The following is a 17,993-nucleotide window of genomic DNA, read 5'->3' as shown; positions in this document are numbered from 1 at the left end:
CTGAATTACCACATCATATCCAATATCGTACCTTAAATTCAAGCTCCATTCCTGTGACATTCTCTCCTGCTTCTATTTGTGTCAGCTTCTGAATGTAGGCATACAAGTTTCTAGCTGGCACTTCGGTATTTCCACAAGTCACTGCTTCTAACAGTGCATCATGGATAAAGATGTACTGGTCTTCTGTTTGAACCATGTAATTCCTCTGGGCTCTCATTAAAGTTACATGGCCATAAATATCTACAGTTTTTTCATGCTTTATTCTTTCTAACATGGCATCTATTACGATGAAACAACCAGTCCGGCCAACTCCCGCACTACAAGATAAACAAAAAGAAAAGTCCAAATAAATCTATCAGGAAAACCAACACATAAAAAATAATTTTAATTCTTGCTAACTAAGTTTAAACCCATTAATTATTTTCAAGTAGCTATTGGGATTATTTTGGAGTACTCTAAAGTAAAACGTATTATCAAGTCCCCATAACCAGAGGGTAGGACCAAGTAAAATTAATTTGGTCTCAAAATGTAAAAACATTAAATCCATAATTGCTGTGTTCTTTGATCATGTAACATGAAGTAGACCTTATTTTGAAACTGATATGCAAAAATCACAAACATTTAGGTTGTTTATATTAGGAGATACTTCAAAAATTGGTTAAGATATAATTAGTCTATATCTTTTTGCAAACCTTTTCCATCTATTTCAGTTCAATTTGTGAAATAAAAACTTTCAGATTACTCAATCTGAAACACTTCAAACATTTCATATTCCAAAGCCCAGCAAGGAAGTTCTAAAATCAACTTAGTAGAAAATATATAATTAACATATTAAAATGTTGCACACTAAAAAAGGTGCAGGGTATCCTCGATGGACATAAATTCTTACTAAAAAACCATCACTAGAGAATAGGTGTGCTTTTTGGTTTTACTCCCTTCTCTTCCAGTGTTGAATGTATTTTGAAATTCCAGGTGAAATTCAAGTATTCTGTGTGGGAAAATAGAAGCCTAAATCTTTGTTACTGAAGGAACTCTGAGGCATTTTTTAAATTCCACTACTTTGGGACTTATTGGTCATTTTCCAGTTGGTAGAAAACAGTTCAAAGAAGAGAAGGTGATAGAGTGAGCAAAACCCAAAGACCAGATCCGACGTTCCAAGGAGACAATCTAATTTACTGAACTGGATTACAGAGTCAGGTGGTTGAAACACTGGAATTTCCTTGAGTGTTGAAAGGAATACCAACAAAATAACATATCTGTGTTCTTAAATCTCTAGGTAAGCCTTGTTTGTCTTTTATCAAACTCTTTAGAGTGAGTCCATTTATATGTCAAGTATGGTTGAATCCAAGATATGTTTCTCCTCATGATTGTGGATAGTTACCTGGCTGGGAAGCAGGTCATCAACAGGAATAGGTATATATCACCACTACAGACACTAAACAACAGACAAACTCTTCATTAGCTACATGCCACTGCTTCTATCATTGTGTATCTATGTGTTCGTTTATTTACCCATCTGTCCATTGACATATCCTTCTCTTCATTCAGTGAACAGTACTTTGTTAAGTAACATAGGGGATACAACATTCAAGATGACTTAGATCATACCTCAAAAGCTCAGCATCTATCAGTGAAGTAAAAGGTCACTTAACTACTTATACTAAAAGACAGAAGAAGAATAAGAAGAAGAAAAAGAAAAAAGGAGGAGGAGGAGGAGAAAGAGAAGAAGAGGGAGAAGAAGAGGGAGAAGGAGAAGAAGAAGGAGAAGAGGGATGTGTTAGTTCGTGGATGATGTGGCATTTGAATCTAGTACTCAAAAGACAGGAAAGATGGGGAATTGAGGAGGCTAGAATAGCAAAAGAGAAAAAAAATGGCTTTTGTAGTGATACTGTTGGCTCTGGGAGTTACATGTGAAACTTTTCATTGGCCTTGTGAGGCACTTGTACAAGGACTATACCAGACTCCAAATGGATGAGTATAGTGAGCAGTAGGGCACCTGACACAACTGAAATGGTTATTTATTTCTAGTGCCAAGTGCCACAAGGTGAGAAGTAAGCATTTTGTTACAAATAATATTTTTATTAAATTATTCCTCTTCTAAAACACAGAGGAAATAATAGTTTTATTTAACTATTGAGCAGTACAGATGTAATCTAGCTTCCATACAAACCTTGAGGTTTGTAGTCTAGGTTAAGTGGAAATATGGTATGACCACTATTTAAAACTTGCTTACTTTTTTATCTCCTGTCAGATATAAAGAAAGGACTGTTACTATTTAGTCAGAGAGCCTCTGGATTTTTATTCTAAGACTCCATCCAAAGTTTAACCACAAAGTGACATGACACTGAGATATAATGCAAAAGCCCCTTGAGACAGAGTCTTTGAAATGACAGAAATTTTTTTTTACCACACAATTAGAGACCTGATGCACCGATGTCCACAAAGTCCCATTTTTATCTAGTTTAGTCTACTAATAAACCTGTGAGATGGCAAGTTTTCCCTGACACTCCCCATTACCCCATTCCCTCACCATCCCCAGGGAGGATTAACCACTCTCTGTTCCAGATCACTTAAGTCGTGTGTCAAATACCACCCCAGTACAGTCTCAGTCACATCATATTATGAATTAGCCTGGTGGGGCTGCCATCCACAAATCATGGCGTGTAACCTGAGAGCACAGTTTCTATTACCTCTGTGTTCCCTCCACCAAGCATGCAGTCGGTGCTCAATAATGTTTGTGAAATAAGAATATAAATGAGTGATTGGCATCAGAGACCTTATATAATGAGAAGCTCATTCATGTTCGGTAACCCTACTGAGGAAGCAGAACTCTTCAGTTAATGAAAGGAATCCTATATTTGACAAAGGCTCAGAACTGTGCAGAGAATGCCCGAAGACTGCTCCAGGGTGCTGGGTGGGGACAGGGAGACTGGAAAATGCTTTGAGTGGCCTCTGTTTCTTGGTCTTCTGATCTGCCATTGCAGTGCCATGGAAAGAAACTATGACTGATCTTGGAGAAGGGAAGTAGCCCCCACATTGGGGAGGTTCTAAGACTGAGTAATACCATTTTTTCTTTTTCTGTGTTGCTTTTGCTTCATTGTCTTCATCCTTATTGTGCATTGTCTCTAACTGGATACACCTTCATGTAGTTCTTCATAGTGGAAACCATACTGTAAGCCTTATAACTGAGACTTAAATATCAATTCTAGATAATGGCAGGGATATTTTCCCAAAATATGCATCAGGCACAATTCCAAATGTCTGCATGATGCATAGATCTATATTCTGACAAAAAATAGCACAGAATCTTGGAAAATTGGTAGGAATGACTCTAGTTTCAAACAGTAGCAACCTCTTCATGGTGGTAATGAGGGAAAAAAACAAAACAAAACAAAATACATGTCTGAATCTAAATTACAAAGTATGGAAAAAAGAAAGAAGAGAGGCTATGACTTGTGCAAAATCTATTTTTTCTCTCCCCAAAATTCAAAATACTGTTAACTGCCCAATCTTGCTTATTCATACAGAAGGTAGGGAAGGAGCTGATCCTTTTAACTTACATGTTACTTCTTCTTTAGGAGGAAGAGTTCTTTGGGGGATTGACTTTTTAAAATTTTTTAAAAAGATTTTATTTATTTATTCATGAGAGACAGAGAGAAAGAGAGAGGCAGAGACACAGGCAGAGGGAGAAGCAGGCCCCATGCAGGGAACGTGACATGGGACTCGATCCTGGATCTTCCCAGATCATACCCTGGGCTGAAGGCGGCGTTAAACCTCTGAGCCACCCGGGTTGCCCTCTTTGGGGGGTTTAAATGTTAGAGGCATCTGTTAGCTTAAAGTAAGATCACAAAGTTCAAGATACTTTTCTCAGATACGAATGGCTGGGTGTCCTTGAGAAAGTCACCTAACTTCTTCCCTGCTTTTCCGTTTTTCTTAAAGGATGATAGTGATAATTAATTCTAGTTAATTACCTAGTAAGTCTAAGGCTGAATTAAATGTACTGAATGTTTTGCAAACATAAAGGAAGAGACAATTACCTTGTAGGTACAAACTGCATTTTAAAATTCTACCTCTGAAGCTGACAAAAGGAATAGGTAATGTTAATGCTGAGAAAATTATGATAGAATCACTGCAGGATCATTTAAGATTAGGCTTTCAAAATCTTGCTTTAGTCTATCCCCTCAAGCTGTTCTCCCCTCTCTCCTCATATTTCCAATAAATTATGCCTTACATTGGAAGAACTTTCTGCTTTCACATATATTGTCATGGTAAATGAGATGGCAGTAAAGAGCCTTCCCACCATAGTGCTTGGTTTCCAGGAGGCATTCGGCAAAGGTCTGTCAGTTCTGTTTTCTCTTCCATGATTTATAACATTTGGAAGCTGCCCTGAAGTCCTACAGCTAATGGTAAATGGCCAAAAAAGGAATTCAAATGGAGATTGCGCAGTGCTAAACTTTAGCACCACATTCCATGGCACAACTTTCATTACACACTGCTTTCTGCTAGTTGGGTCAGACAAAAAAGGCCAAAAAAAAAAAAAAAAAACACCTTTCTTGTGGCTCACCCCTTTAGAACCCTCTAGAACATTCCTTTAGCAGTGTTCAACAATCCTGAATGCAGGTTCCTTGAGAAGCCTTTCTTCCTTGATTTCTGTGCCACTGAGTATGCAAAACAACAGATACTCCCCTTGTGGTTGAGGGCAGGAAGGGTGATGATTTCCAATACAAAATCACCTGAAACATGTAGCACATGAAATGAGCTAAGAGAAACTGTGACTCACACATAATGGTTCCATGGATTCCATGACAGGATAGAATTTCTAGCAAGTTGGAAACCAAGACCAGGATGAACTCAATATGTCAGTTTCAGAAACCTACCAGCATCCCTTTAGACTGTGTCTCAGTAAGTGATGTTTTTTTCTGTTTAATTCCTGTATTGGTTATCCTCATGCTTCTCTGGATTTTTCCATCTGTATCTCTTCCTCTAATTCACATACCTCAGTCAGCCATCAAAATGTAGATAATGTCCCCAAAGTTCTGTCCTCCATTCTTTCATTCCCCTTCATGGTTCAGCAATAATCTTCAAACAAATGATTCCTGAAGTGATGGTCCTTTCTTTGAGCCCAAGGGGAGACCTATAATTCAAGCTTCCCTCAAGTTTCTCCAGAAATAAATAGATTCCAAGATTAATCAGCATCTTCTCTGCTCAAATCTGCTCTTCTCTCTCTTTCCTTGCTATTTGGGTCTAAAATTTAAGAATCAGTTTGGATTGTTTTCTTTTCCTGCCCTGCACAGTAATGAATTATAAATTCCTGTGTTTTCAACCTCTACAAATTTTATTCAACTATCCATCAGTGGTGTGCTGGAGCTGGCAAAAGCCAATTGTTAAATTCTCAGAAATTTTGCTTAAATAAATGTATTTTTAAAAAGCTATACTCACACTGCCTCTTAATTATTTTACACTTATGCTCTTTAGGTGAAAGTATTATTAAATTCTCAGAAATTTTGCTTAAATAAATATATTTTTAAAAAGCTATACTCAAAACACACTGCCTCTTAATTATTTTACATTTATGCTCTTTAGGTGAAAGTTTTATATAATGAGGTCCTACTGGAGCATCTCTCCCAAGCTTTGTATTCACTGATGTCACAGGTATACCTTGAAATCAGACATGGTGGGAGGACTTACACCAAGGAAACTGGCAAATACTTGTTTCCCCCCCACAGAGCTGTTTGTTACATATTACCAGCACACATTGTCCTAATTCCTCCATACCCACCAGCCAGGGACAGACAGGAAAGTGCTCATTACTTTGTTTTTCCATCCACATACTCTCATAATACTCTGCAGGCTACTATTCCAAAAATATTTACTGAGTGCCTACCATGTGCTAAGACATCAAGGAAGTATTGAGCAAAACCAACAGGATCCTTTCCTCATGGAGATTACAGTTTAACAGAAGAAGTAGATAGTAAGTAATCATATGAATAAGTATTTAGTTATAAATCTCTAATCACTGCTATGAAGTAAATGTACAGCATGCTGGCTGAGCACCTTTGAGGAAGTGTCATTTGACACCTGTTATAGACTGAATTGTGTCTTCTGAAAATCCATATGTTGAAGCCTTAACCCTGAACACAATTGTATTTGCTGAGAGGGTCTTCAGGGAGGTAATTAAGGTTAACCAAGGTCACAATAGTGAGGCCTTTCCCCAGTCAGACTGGCATCTTTTATCAGATTAAGAAGAGACACCAGAGAACTATAAATAAGCAAAACAGTTACTTTTAAAGAATTGGTGTTAATACAATTATACATTTAATAAAAATGTTATAAAGAATCCTTAAGATGGAAAATACATATGTGGAACCTCCTCTTTCTCCCACACCACTTTCCAACCACCCAGCTTTCATTGTAATGCAAATAGGCTAAGCCATTTTCTCCTCCAGGGCCTTTTCTTGGGATATTCTCACCTAGAAAGCTTTTCCTTCTTCACTCAGCAAACCATTCCTTGTCCTTTAGATATTGTGTGTGCCTGCTAGGGCTGGGTGCCTTCAACAACCGAAATTTAGTTTGTGTAAGTTTAGGAGGCCAGATTAAGGCATCATCAGGGTTGTTTCTGGTGAGACCTCTCTTCTCGGTTTAAGACACAGCCTTTTAGCTGTATCTTCACGTGGCCTCTCCCCTGCGCGTGTGCACACAGAGAGAACTCTATGTCCACATACAGGTATGGCAGCAGAGGGGAGGGTTAAACCTCCAACACATGAATTTTGAGGGGACACAATTCAGTCCATAACAGGTATCAGTTTAAATCCTTCAAAAGTGCTCTACCAGCATTCTGTACATGCACTTCACAGCAGTGGTGGTGTGTGGAGTTCTACCCACAAGATTCTTTAGTACCTCATTCTCCTGCTAAACTGCGGCCTTGACAATGATGGAACCTCCTGTTTTGCTCACCACTTCCCTGATGTCCTAGCATATGGTAGAAACTCAGTAACATTTTTGTGGGATAATAGCCTCACCAACAGTTTTTTATTCAGATACACATACTGGTTTGCTGGAAGGTGTCTCTAAATAATGTTTTATGTAAAATATGCATGAGTAGTATTAATACTGATGCCTTGTATATCTGAGAATGTTTGTTTATTTCCTTTACCTAGTTAAAACTGTGTGGTTCTCAGGTAAGACTTTTTGTTACAAGAGTCATAGATTCCCCCAGCTCCAGGCAAATTAAACACATTTAAAGCTTTCCCAACTCTGGGCCTTTGTCTACACAGACCCCCTCCTCCTCCTTATCAGGTCTACATGTTGATATCTATCTTCCTTCAAGACTCCCCAAGTGCTACATCCTCCACCAAGACTCCCCCTTGGTTTACTCCTCCTTGGATCCCTATGGAAACTTATACTTCTCTATCAGCAACTGCCTTATCTCATATCTGTTTTCTGGTTATTATCTTGATGCCAGCTGACAATCTCCTTGAGGAGATGAACAACAGCTTCCTTGTCTCTAATTTGATAATGTCTCATGGCAATTTCCATACCAGGGAAATAGGAAGCCCTCAACTTGAGTTCCAACATTTCAAAAATATAAGTTTAAAAATATGAAGCCATTTCTTTTGGATCAATGATATATATACAGGAACACTCCTCAAAGTCTCCCCTTGGTGGGAATATTTTTGATACATGCTTATAAAGAGAAGGGGAGTTCCTTAGAATTTGATGAGATAGAAACTACTGGTGTTTATGCTCTACTCCAGTTATTCAGAAATAACAAACCTCAGGCACCACTTTTTTCTTAAGAAACTGAATATTGAAAATTCAGAGCTTTTAGAAGTATGCCAGCTACTTTTGTTTGAATTTCCAAGTTCCCACAACAGCACATATTTTACTTCCTACTCCAATTTGCTCTATTTTTCACCCATCAGTAGCTGAGTGCAGTGCACCTCTCAAAATGAAGGATCATAGTTCTAAAAGCAAATGCATTTTTCTTTGATCTTGAAAAACTCAGCTCCCCATAGCAGCAATAATGACGGAACCCTATTTAGTGCTGTTTGTTTTTCATCATTTCAACAGCCTTCAACCTGAAACATGATAAGAACAGCAAAACTGATAAACCACCCTTATTTTTATCTGTTTTCTGTCGGAGTAGTTGCCAAGCAAAGAGACAGATTTTTCTAAATATCTTAAAAAAAAAAGTGCATAACCCTGTGCTTCAGGCTGAGGCCAGCACAATTCAGTACATTTATTATGTTACAGAATATTCCAGCAAAAAGGGAAGAGGACAGCACTGTTAAATCAAATCTAGCATTAGGTTGGTCCCTGTTTCCCTTGAAGTAAATCCAGCTTTCTAAACTGCCTTCCAGTGAGGACAATGATGCCACCAAAGCAAAGCAAATTATTGACAAAATTTTGCCTTAAACAATAGGAGCAACAAAAAACTGGCTTCAGTGAGTGATAGACATTCCAGCATTTATGAGCTGCAAGGCTATGCAACCCATTGAGCAAGTACGCCTACTAGGAAATTGTTATTACTTCAATATTATCATTCATCCAGTTACAACATTTGTTTTCAATTTCTAAAAACATGATTGAGTTAGTCCCACGAGTTGAAATATGCTTAATGTCCCGTGATGCGATACGGTAGTAATGTGCAAAGGAAAACATTAAGAGGCATAAGGGGACTGTTTTGCACTAAAATAATTCTGGGGATGTGCTTAAAAGTTGGCTTTTCTGATTAATCTGGTGGAGTGTTAATGTTGACCCTTTACTGATACTTCAATGGTCTGGCAAAAAAAGGGCAACAGAATTAGGAGATTTTACAGATCATTTAGTTGGGTGCAAAGACAATAAAATATGAACCAAAAATCTTGGTGAGCATTTGTACATATTTCAGATCATAATTTGTTTGAATATTACAGTTCAGCTACAACAAAAATGGCATTTACAAACTGCAAAGAGAAAAAAAGGACACGTAAGAGAATGGGTTGAATTTTATGACTGAGGTTTATGAAGATTCATCAGATAACTATCCTGCTATCCTTATAAAACTGTGATGTGATCTTCATATGGCTGTCATTGTAATACTCTCCTCTCATTTTTGTTAAAAATTAACATTTAACTTAATGTTCAACTATACTGGGCACCTCTAGAGTATTTAGTGCTCTCTACAAAAAAACTGACCCCAAAGTATTTTAGTATCACATTCTCTGGCATCTTTTTTTTTTAACCTAAAATGACCAGAGAGATTATGCAAATTTCTTTGACATAAATATTCATCTGTTTGATTTACTTTAATATATTATAAAATAAAAATTAAATATTTTGAACAAATTGTCAATTAAAATTCTCCATGCTATTAAACACAGACTAAAAGCCTAGGTATTATAGTTGTTTGAGGGGGCAATTTTGTAGTGTTCGTTAAAATTATAAGTGCACACATTCTCTGACATGGCACTACTATTTCTAGAAATCTTGTCACTGACATAGATGTACATATATGCACAGAGGTATTAGAAAGGGATATTCATTGCAGCATTATTGGAAATAACATGTTAATTAGGTAAAACAATTATTAGGACAAAGGAAATGGTTAAATAAACTATTATACATAAATATCAGGAGTACCAGTTAAAAGAATGAGGTAAATCCACATATTGGCCAAAAAAAAAGTTGTCCAAGACACCATTGAGCCCACCTAAATATGTTGCAGACCAATAGATACATCATGATACCATTTACATTTTTTAAAAAGACCATACATCAAGATATTGTTTTATATGCATACATGTTGATGGATAGGACTTGATCTGTAAAGATGTACATATTATTAGAATAGTTACTACCTCTTAGTGGAGAATGGTATTGGTTTTGGTGTTGTTAGGGATACTATCACTTCAGTTTAAGTGCTCAATTTTTAAATTTAATTTAATTGTATTATTATTATTATTATTATTATTATTATTTTGAGAGAGAGAGAACAAGTGAGTGTGTTGGTAGGGGGGCAGAGGGAAAGGGAGAGAGAATCTTAAGCAGGCTTCATGTCCAGCATGGAGACCAATGTGGGGCTCCATATCATGACCCTGAGATCATGATCTGAGGTGAAATCAAGAGTTGGATGCCTAAGGGACTGAGCCACTCGGGCACCCCTTGATATCTTCTTTAAAGCAAGGACAACATAATCATTCAATAAGGAATTAAAAAGAAATATAGAATAGTGAATAAAAATTGCCATTATAAAAATATTAAAAATCAATATATAGTTAAGGCCCCAAAGAGATAAAGAAGATGGAATCCTATTCACTCAAGCTCAGTAATATTGCCCAGAGATGGATTCTCAGGAGACGTCTAGGCAATGTTGACAGCTCCTTACAGCCAGGATTTGGTCCTGCCATCCAGTAACAGCTTTTAAGGTGTGGGTTTCAGAAAGCAGGTGGATAGAGAAGACAGCCTAGAGAAGACAATGCTTAGTAAAGAGCTAGAATAGGCAAAAGTTAGGGTGACTCAATGCAGAACCTGATCACTCTAGAAAGAAAAATATGTTGCCCCCTTGGGTGGCATCCTTCAACGATCCAAAGTTCATACTTCATCAACAGAGAAACTTAGTCAAAACTAAGCACAGAGAAAGCAACATGACAAAGATCTTAATCTAGAATATTGAGAGGTCAGGGGTAGCCTAGCCAGATCATATTCCCATCAGACATTTTATTTTTCCATCATTGCCTGAAGGGGGACTTCTTAAAAAGAGTAAGTCTACAAAAACCAAAATCCACACAGGGCCAAATCAGATTTTTTTTCTTTCAATTATTTGACTTTAACAGAATCCTCCAAAGACTTCCATGTGATATTGGCTCTGTACCAACATTATCTGCCAAACACATTTCCTATTATTCTTAAAATGTGGTACTCAAGATAAATTAGAAGGCTAATATGTTTATATAAAGAACACCTGAATATACCATAGCAGTCCTTATTTTACAGATGGCTAGAAGAGGCAATTAGCCACAGGTAGAAACCTACTCAGATGGCCCTGATAATTGGTAATTGACTTGAATCTGAATGAGGTCAACTGAATGATGCTACGGAAGTATATGGAACTGTATCATTTTCACAGAGATTTTCTTTGTAAATGGCCTATCAGTTCAGCTCATATTCTATATTCTTTTTATAATAACACAAAATTATCTACATTTCGAAACTGGATACAACTATTAACTAGGCCTGCAAAGTAAAGCTGCACAGGTTGTGTACTGCTCAACCCAAAGAAAGTTACAATCATGTCAACTACAATGTGTAAAACCTGTTTAGTGAATATAGCAGATTCACCATAGCAACATAAATGCCATTATTCCTGACTCAGCTTAAGCAGACTCAAGAAAAGAGTCAGGGGAAGGAATTTATTAAGATATCAAAGTTTAGCAACTGAACTTCAGGACTTTATTTCAATCGTTTTGGGAAACATCTCAATATTTTCCCACAAGGGCGAGCTTTCAGGGGTTTTCTGTTTTGGCTTTTCAAAGATGCTATTATGTTCATTTAAACATAAATGGTTCAACCGTTTTTGAAGGCCCTAAATCAGGGGTTACAAAATTGCATCTCTGTGTTTCATTTGGTCCTTTTGTTTAGGTCATTTTGTTTGATTCTCACAAGATTTTTTGTAAGGCGGTGAGACTCTGTCTCACTACAGTCCATCCACCTTGTGTCTTATCCAGGGCCTGCTTCACTTATTTATATCTCCCAACAGGCCTCCAACAAGCCTTTGTGTTGTGTTCCCATGGGTCTGATCTGGCTTCTTAAACTCACAGGTTTCTGAATTACTGCATCAGTACTTCTTGCCTCTGGTCTGCCTACTTGGATTTTTCGAAGGAGGAAACTGAGACCTAGTAAGGGTTAAGAATTGGTTCAAGATCATGTGGCTGTTAGAGCAGAGCTGAGAGCTGATGCTTGCGTCTATGTCTCCTCTTTCCCAGACTCATGCTTCCAGCAGTGGGAGTTTACTGGAAACAGATGACAGTTTTCCTTAGAGCTCTCAGATGGACCCTAGGTCCATGATTCTATCAATCCAGGCTGCAAGAATGCTGGTCTAAAAGAGACATTCTGTGCCTGTAACAGCCCTTTATTCATGAAACATTAGATTCCCAACTGCCCCAAGAGAAAGGCATTAAGTGGCTTTTGAAGGACTGTCAAAATAGATCCTTGTGTACCTGGCTATGTATTAAGTAGTGTATACTGATGTCAGCTCTATCTGTTCCAGATAGATGGATGACTTTCAATAAGCATAGCATTCATACACGATGACTACTTAATTAATGAAAATTAGTATTAAGTGTATTTAGAATGACATACTGGTCATGTTTGACAATGGGAGTAGAGAGGATAGGGTTTGCCTCTCATGGAGAGTAATACCAGAAGATGAAGAATACAGCCATGAGACTGTGACATCAGGAAGATGAAAATATTCAATAATTCAATTCAATAAATAAAAAATGAGAGATTCCTCTTCTATGTATCAATCACTATGCAATGTAGCACCAGGCATTTATACATTATCTGTCCATCAATGTGGTCTGCATACATTCCCAGGCAGCATTAAAAAACAGATTCCTGTTTTTTGTTCAAGAGATTCCAATTCAGTAGGTATGGAGTAGAACCCAAGATTGTGCATTTCCAACAAGTTCCAAAGTGTTGCTGTTACTGTTAGTTCATGGGCCATAAAGTTACAGAGACTACTCTTCTCATATTTTATAAGTAAATGGGGACAAGAAATATATCAAATATACTCCTAATTATCTATGCTCGTGTATATACATATGTGCATATATATATTAAATTATATATATAATTTTTAAAAATTTTGACCTGTCATTCACATGGGTTATTTTTGACTTAACCACCTTAAACTTTTAATGCAAAAGGATACTTGCAAAGTTTGTTCTCAAAAACATATAGTTCATTTATTTAAGACCAAACACTTTACTATCTCCAGATACTTGCACATATATGGAATTATCTTGTAATAAAACTCAGATGCCAGAAGCCCACCTTGCAAGTTTTCTTTGTGAGAAACAACCCCAATATGAGCAAATCAGATTAAGACCCAAAAGTATTTTTCCGAAGACAGAAAGAAAAATATCAAAGCAACAGAACCCTGATTGGAAAGACACAATACAAAGATAACAGAACTATTTTTAAGCTACATTTTATGACTAGGAGCACAGCAAAATAGTTTGAAATAGAAAGTTTTCATGCTGATTACATGAAATCAAAATACACACTGTTCAAAGACAGCTAACATTAAAAAAGGCAGCCTAGTTTATGCAATGAATTTCAGTGTTCTTTCAATCTAGGAATATTTCAAAATACATTGCAGGTACAGCTGGGAAAACTCAGTGATACTCCTGTCCAGATCTCAGCTATTAGGTTATAAAAATATTTTCACATTTCCTGCAGATGTCTAGATTCCTTTCTTTGCTAGTAATTTTAATTCAGAACTCATTATTGACAGCTGTTTGTTCTGATAGAACCTAATTGCTCTTTTACCAGACTCAGCTGCAAGTGGGCTGATTTCCTTCCCCTTATAGAGTATATTATACATAAACACAGGCAGGAAAAAAAATAACCAATTAACTAAATACGTGTGTATAAAATGATTCATTGAGAGCACTGATCAAGTAATGTATCTAATGGCAACATAGGTCAAAGGAAATTACAGCACTTACCATTTACAGTATTAATTATATGGAAATAGTCATAAGCATTAAAATATATAGATGATGAGTGGCAGCATCTGAGGATCTGCTCCTTTATTGATTGGTATGGGAGTTTTGACCTGCTCTGTTTCCAACTGGGGCCAGCTCAACCCTCCTTAAGCAACCTGGTGTTTCCTATTCCCGGAAGGTCACCATATTGAAACTGAATTTAGAGCAGACACCTGATGGGCACAGCTCACTGCAGCTCAGAACTCCTGGGCTCAATCCATCCTCCTGCTACAGCCTCCCCAGTAAATGGCACTACAGGCATGTACCACTACAAGGGGCTAAAAATTTGCCCTTTCATTCAAGAGACTTCTAAATTATTATATTTGAGTAATTGATAAGGCATTTAATCTATTGAAGAATTAACTGAATAACATCTGACATACTGTGTGCAGAGAACCTGAAATGCCTGCGACAACCAACACTAGTCAGAAGGAATCTGACACACTGTGTGATTGTTTTGCTGGGCACCGACTCTTCCTTGCTCTTCAACCATGGCTATGGATGAGTTGCTTTCCCTAACTTTGCAGAAGAGGAGTACAAATCCATTGATGTCAAAGCTACTTCCTTTGGAAGATTTTCTTAAAAGGGAATGCGTCATTTTAGCAGCTCCCCAAGAGATACAGGAACAGCTTGGCAATGCTCATTCTATCACATGCCTCAGCAGCCTTGCTTACAGAGTCTAGGCCAATTTTGAGACCCCAAGCTGCTTTCCTTAGTGGACTGGAACCCTCTGTAGAGGGGTAAACCCAGGACTGGATTCAGCAGAGACCATATGAGCAGCAAATAATACTGCATTTGAGAAGAGCAATAGCTTGTTTTATTTCCAGTCTGTGTGTTCTGGAAGTGGAGGGAATGTGATGATCAGGGATGGGCAAACTGCTCCTTAGTAAGGAACCCATTCAAGGAAAATAATCTTTCTCTTAACATCAGGGACACTATATGGCACTTCCCTTTCTGGGGGCACTAAGTGCTTCTCTTTGCAGACTTAATCTACCTCATATAGGGAGTAAGATATTAGGAATGGGATGCTTATTACCCTGATAATTCTCAGGGTTGCAGCATACATTTCCATTAATACCAGACATAATGGTAATTAGAATGCAAGCCCGAGACTCAACACTTACAAAGCCTCACATATAATGAATGTAAAGTATCCTATAGGGCTTGGTGCCCACAAAATCTGGTCCATTGCCTACTTCCAGCCTTTCTCCCAAACAAGTAGCAATAAAAGCCATTTTATATGGCATTTTAAGAATAATACTACTGCCCTTTTATTATTACTTTTTACCTATACAACACAGACTATATCATTTAGAATTCTTGCATGGCTTTGCTCTTTGTATTGTTTTGGTTAATGACACTTCCACTCATGTTCATTTATCCATCCAATATTTATTGTCATTTTCATGGGTGGCATAGATCCAGGGAAGAAAGACACAATCCTGAACTCCTAGATACCATTTCTGAATTCATATCTTTAATGGTCAGATGTTAAAATACAGGAAAGAAATTCAGTTTCTGCCTATGGACGTTAATACTTACCATGCTTAAGAAGTCCATTTTTTTCCTTAAAAGTTCACTTTTTACTGATTAAAATAATTTAAACACAAAGTATTGGCAGAGTTGGTGAAATGGACTATTTTATTTTTACGTCAGTGTGACAGGGAAAGCAGTGATGTGATATGCTTGTTTTATGAGTCAGTTTGGCAAGTGGAAAGAACATGGACTTTAGAGATTCAACATCTGGCTCTTTTGCCTGCTAGCTGCATGATGTTAAGTCATATATTTATCCCCCCTGGGCCTCAGTTTTCTCATCTGTAAAATTTAAACCCATTCCTAAAGGTTGCTATAAGGCTATTGTTGGCAAAATGCCTTTAATTAATGTATTCTTGATAAATGTTAATTTCCTTACTCTTTTTTTTTCTATGAATTAAGGACCTAGAGTTTAATATTTTAATTGGTTGGTAATAGCAGAGTAGATAATGTAACTTTTTCTACTCTTTCATGGCTTATTTCAAACACACTAATGAATTAATGAAACTAATATCCCATTTTATTTCCTGATTTCTATCCTCTCAAGAAAAAAATATATCATATACAAAAAAATCAAATTTTAGGTTTGAAAGGGATATTAGAGATGATCTAATCCAGTGGTTCTCAAAGTGCTACACCCTGACCAGTAGCATTATTTGGGAATTTGTTAGAAATGTAGATTTGGATGCCCTATCTTGACCTACAAAATCAGAAACTCTACAGGTGCTGTCAAACAACCTGAGTTTCAACAAGCCCCTCAGCTGACCCTGATGCATGCTAAAGTTTCAGAACCACCTCCAAGCCAATCTCTTAAATTTAACAGATGGAGAGAATGATTCGAAGGTATACATGCATCCCAATATTTATAGAAGCAATGTCCATCACAGCCAAAATATGGGAAGATCCCAAATGTCCATCAGTGAATGAACGGATAAAGAAGTTGTGGTGTGTTTGTGTGTGTGTAATGGAATATTACTGAGCCATGAGCCATAAAAAAGCATGCAATCCTGACATTTTCGATGGCATGGATGGAATTAGAGAGTATTATGCTAAGTGAAATTAGTCAGAGAAAGAAAAATACCATACAATTTTACTTATATGTGGAATTTAAGAAACAAAACAAATGAGCAAATGGAAAAAAGAGGGGGGGGCTCTTAACTATAGAAAATAAACTTATGGTTACCAGAGGGGAGCATAGGTGTGGTGGGGTGGGTGGTGCATGGGTGAAATGGGCGATGAGGATTAGGGAGTACACTTGTCATGATGACCACTGGGTGTTGTATGGACATGTTGAATCACTATGTTGTATGCTTAAAACTAATACTACACTGTATGTTAACTAACTGGAATTTGAATAAAAACTTAAAAACAAAAATGAATGCCAAGGTGGGGGCGGGCAATAGAGATCTGTGTTTAAATAAGTTTCAGAAATTCCCTCTTGAAAGCTCACAATAGAAATGAGTACTCTATAGGATTGAGGAACTCTGTTGTAAGGTAATTTAACTTAGTTTAAGCCATACTTACTTGAAGATAGAAAAAACTCCCCAAGTAGCATCTATTAACAACTGAGGACATGGTGTTCACAAACATTAATAAGACATCCTGAATTCTGTTTCCATATTTCTTGCAGAGCATAGAATGGGTATGAAAATCATTCATCAGACTATGTGTACCAATAATTGTTTGGGAAATGCTCAATATTTTGATTTGCAGAATTGTTATTTTTATTTCTCTTTTGTTCTCTTTTTTTCTAAATCAAGTAGCTAGTAATTTCTGAATTCAGCTTTACTTTCACAGATTAAAATAAGGAAGCTTTAAGCAGGGGAGTGTGAAGCATTGGATGTTAAATAACAGTGGTGGGCCTCTGATGAACTGAGCCTTTAAATAATAACATTTAATTTTAAAATAAATGCATTGAATAAAAAGTAGTTCTCTGTAAGTCAAAGTTTGCTAAGTACTGTTTTGGAAACAAGCTCTCCAGAGAGGGAGGTGTTTTGAATAGTCTGGAACCATTTTAAAACCTGATGCCATTAATGGAAAGATATGCCTACTCATGGATTGAAAGAACTGGTATTATTAAACTGTCCACTCCTCCTAAAGCAATCTACGGATTCAACACAATTTCTATCAAAATACCAACAGCATTTTTCACAGAACTAGAACAAATTATATTACAATTTGTATAGAACCAGATAGTCAAAGCAATCTTGAGAAAAAAAGAACAAAGCTGGTGGGGTTGTATCACAATTCTAGGTTTCAAGATATACTATAAAGCTGTAGTAATCAAAACAGTATTATCTGTTCATAGATAACAGTATTATCTGGCACAAAATTAGACACATAGACCAATGGAACAGAACAGAGAGACAAGAAATAAACCCACATTTATATGGTCAATTAATCTATGACAAAAGCGGCAAAGATTTACAGAGGAAGACAGTCTCTTCAACAAATGGTAGCTGGAAAAACTGTACAGGTATGTGCAAAAGGAGAAAGTTGGGCTACCTTTCTTACATCAAACACAAAAATGAACTAAAAATGGATTAAAGACTTGAAACCACAAAAGTCCTAGAAGAAAAAATAGGCAGTAATCTCTCTGACATCAGATATAAACACATTTTTCTAGATATGTCTCCTGAGATATGAGAAGCAAAAACAAAAATAAACTATTGAGACTACATCAAAATAAGAAACTTGAGGAAGGAAACC

General features: G+C 36.9%; 1 protein-coding gene across 50 annotated transcripts in view; it reads right to left on the bottom strand.

The window, feature by feature from the left end:
* PTPRD (protein tyrosine phosphatase receptor type D) overlaps positions 1-17,993 on the bottom strand; it is a 2,173,792-nt gene that overhangs the window by 14,749 nt on the left and 2,141,050 nt on the right. For all 50 annotated transcript variants that reach the window (XM_072728319.1, XM_072728317.1, XM_072728336.1 and 47 more), the window contains one exon: positions 32-317. In XM_072728319.1, coding sequence (XP_072584420.1) covers positions 32-317 — 286 coding nt within the window. The remainder of the gene's footprint in view (positions 1-31; positions 318-17,993) is intronic.

The sequence above is a fragment of the Vulpes vulpes genome, chromosome 12, assembly GCF_048418805.1.
Source record: "Vulpes vulpes isolate BD-2025 chromosome 12, VulVul3, whole genome shotgun sequence".
Taxonomy (NCBI): Eukaryota; Metazoa; Chordata; class Mammalia; order Carnivora; family Canidae; genus Vulpes; species Vulpes vulpes.
The sequence above is the reverse complement of the archived record's forward strand: the minus strand, read 5'-3'. Positions and strand labels throughout refer to the sequence as shown.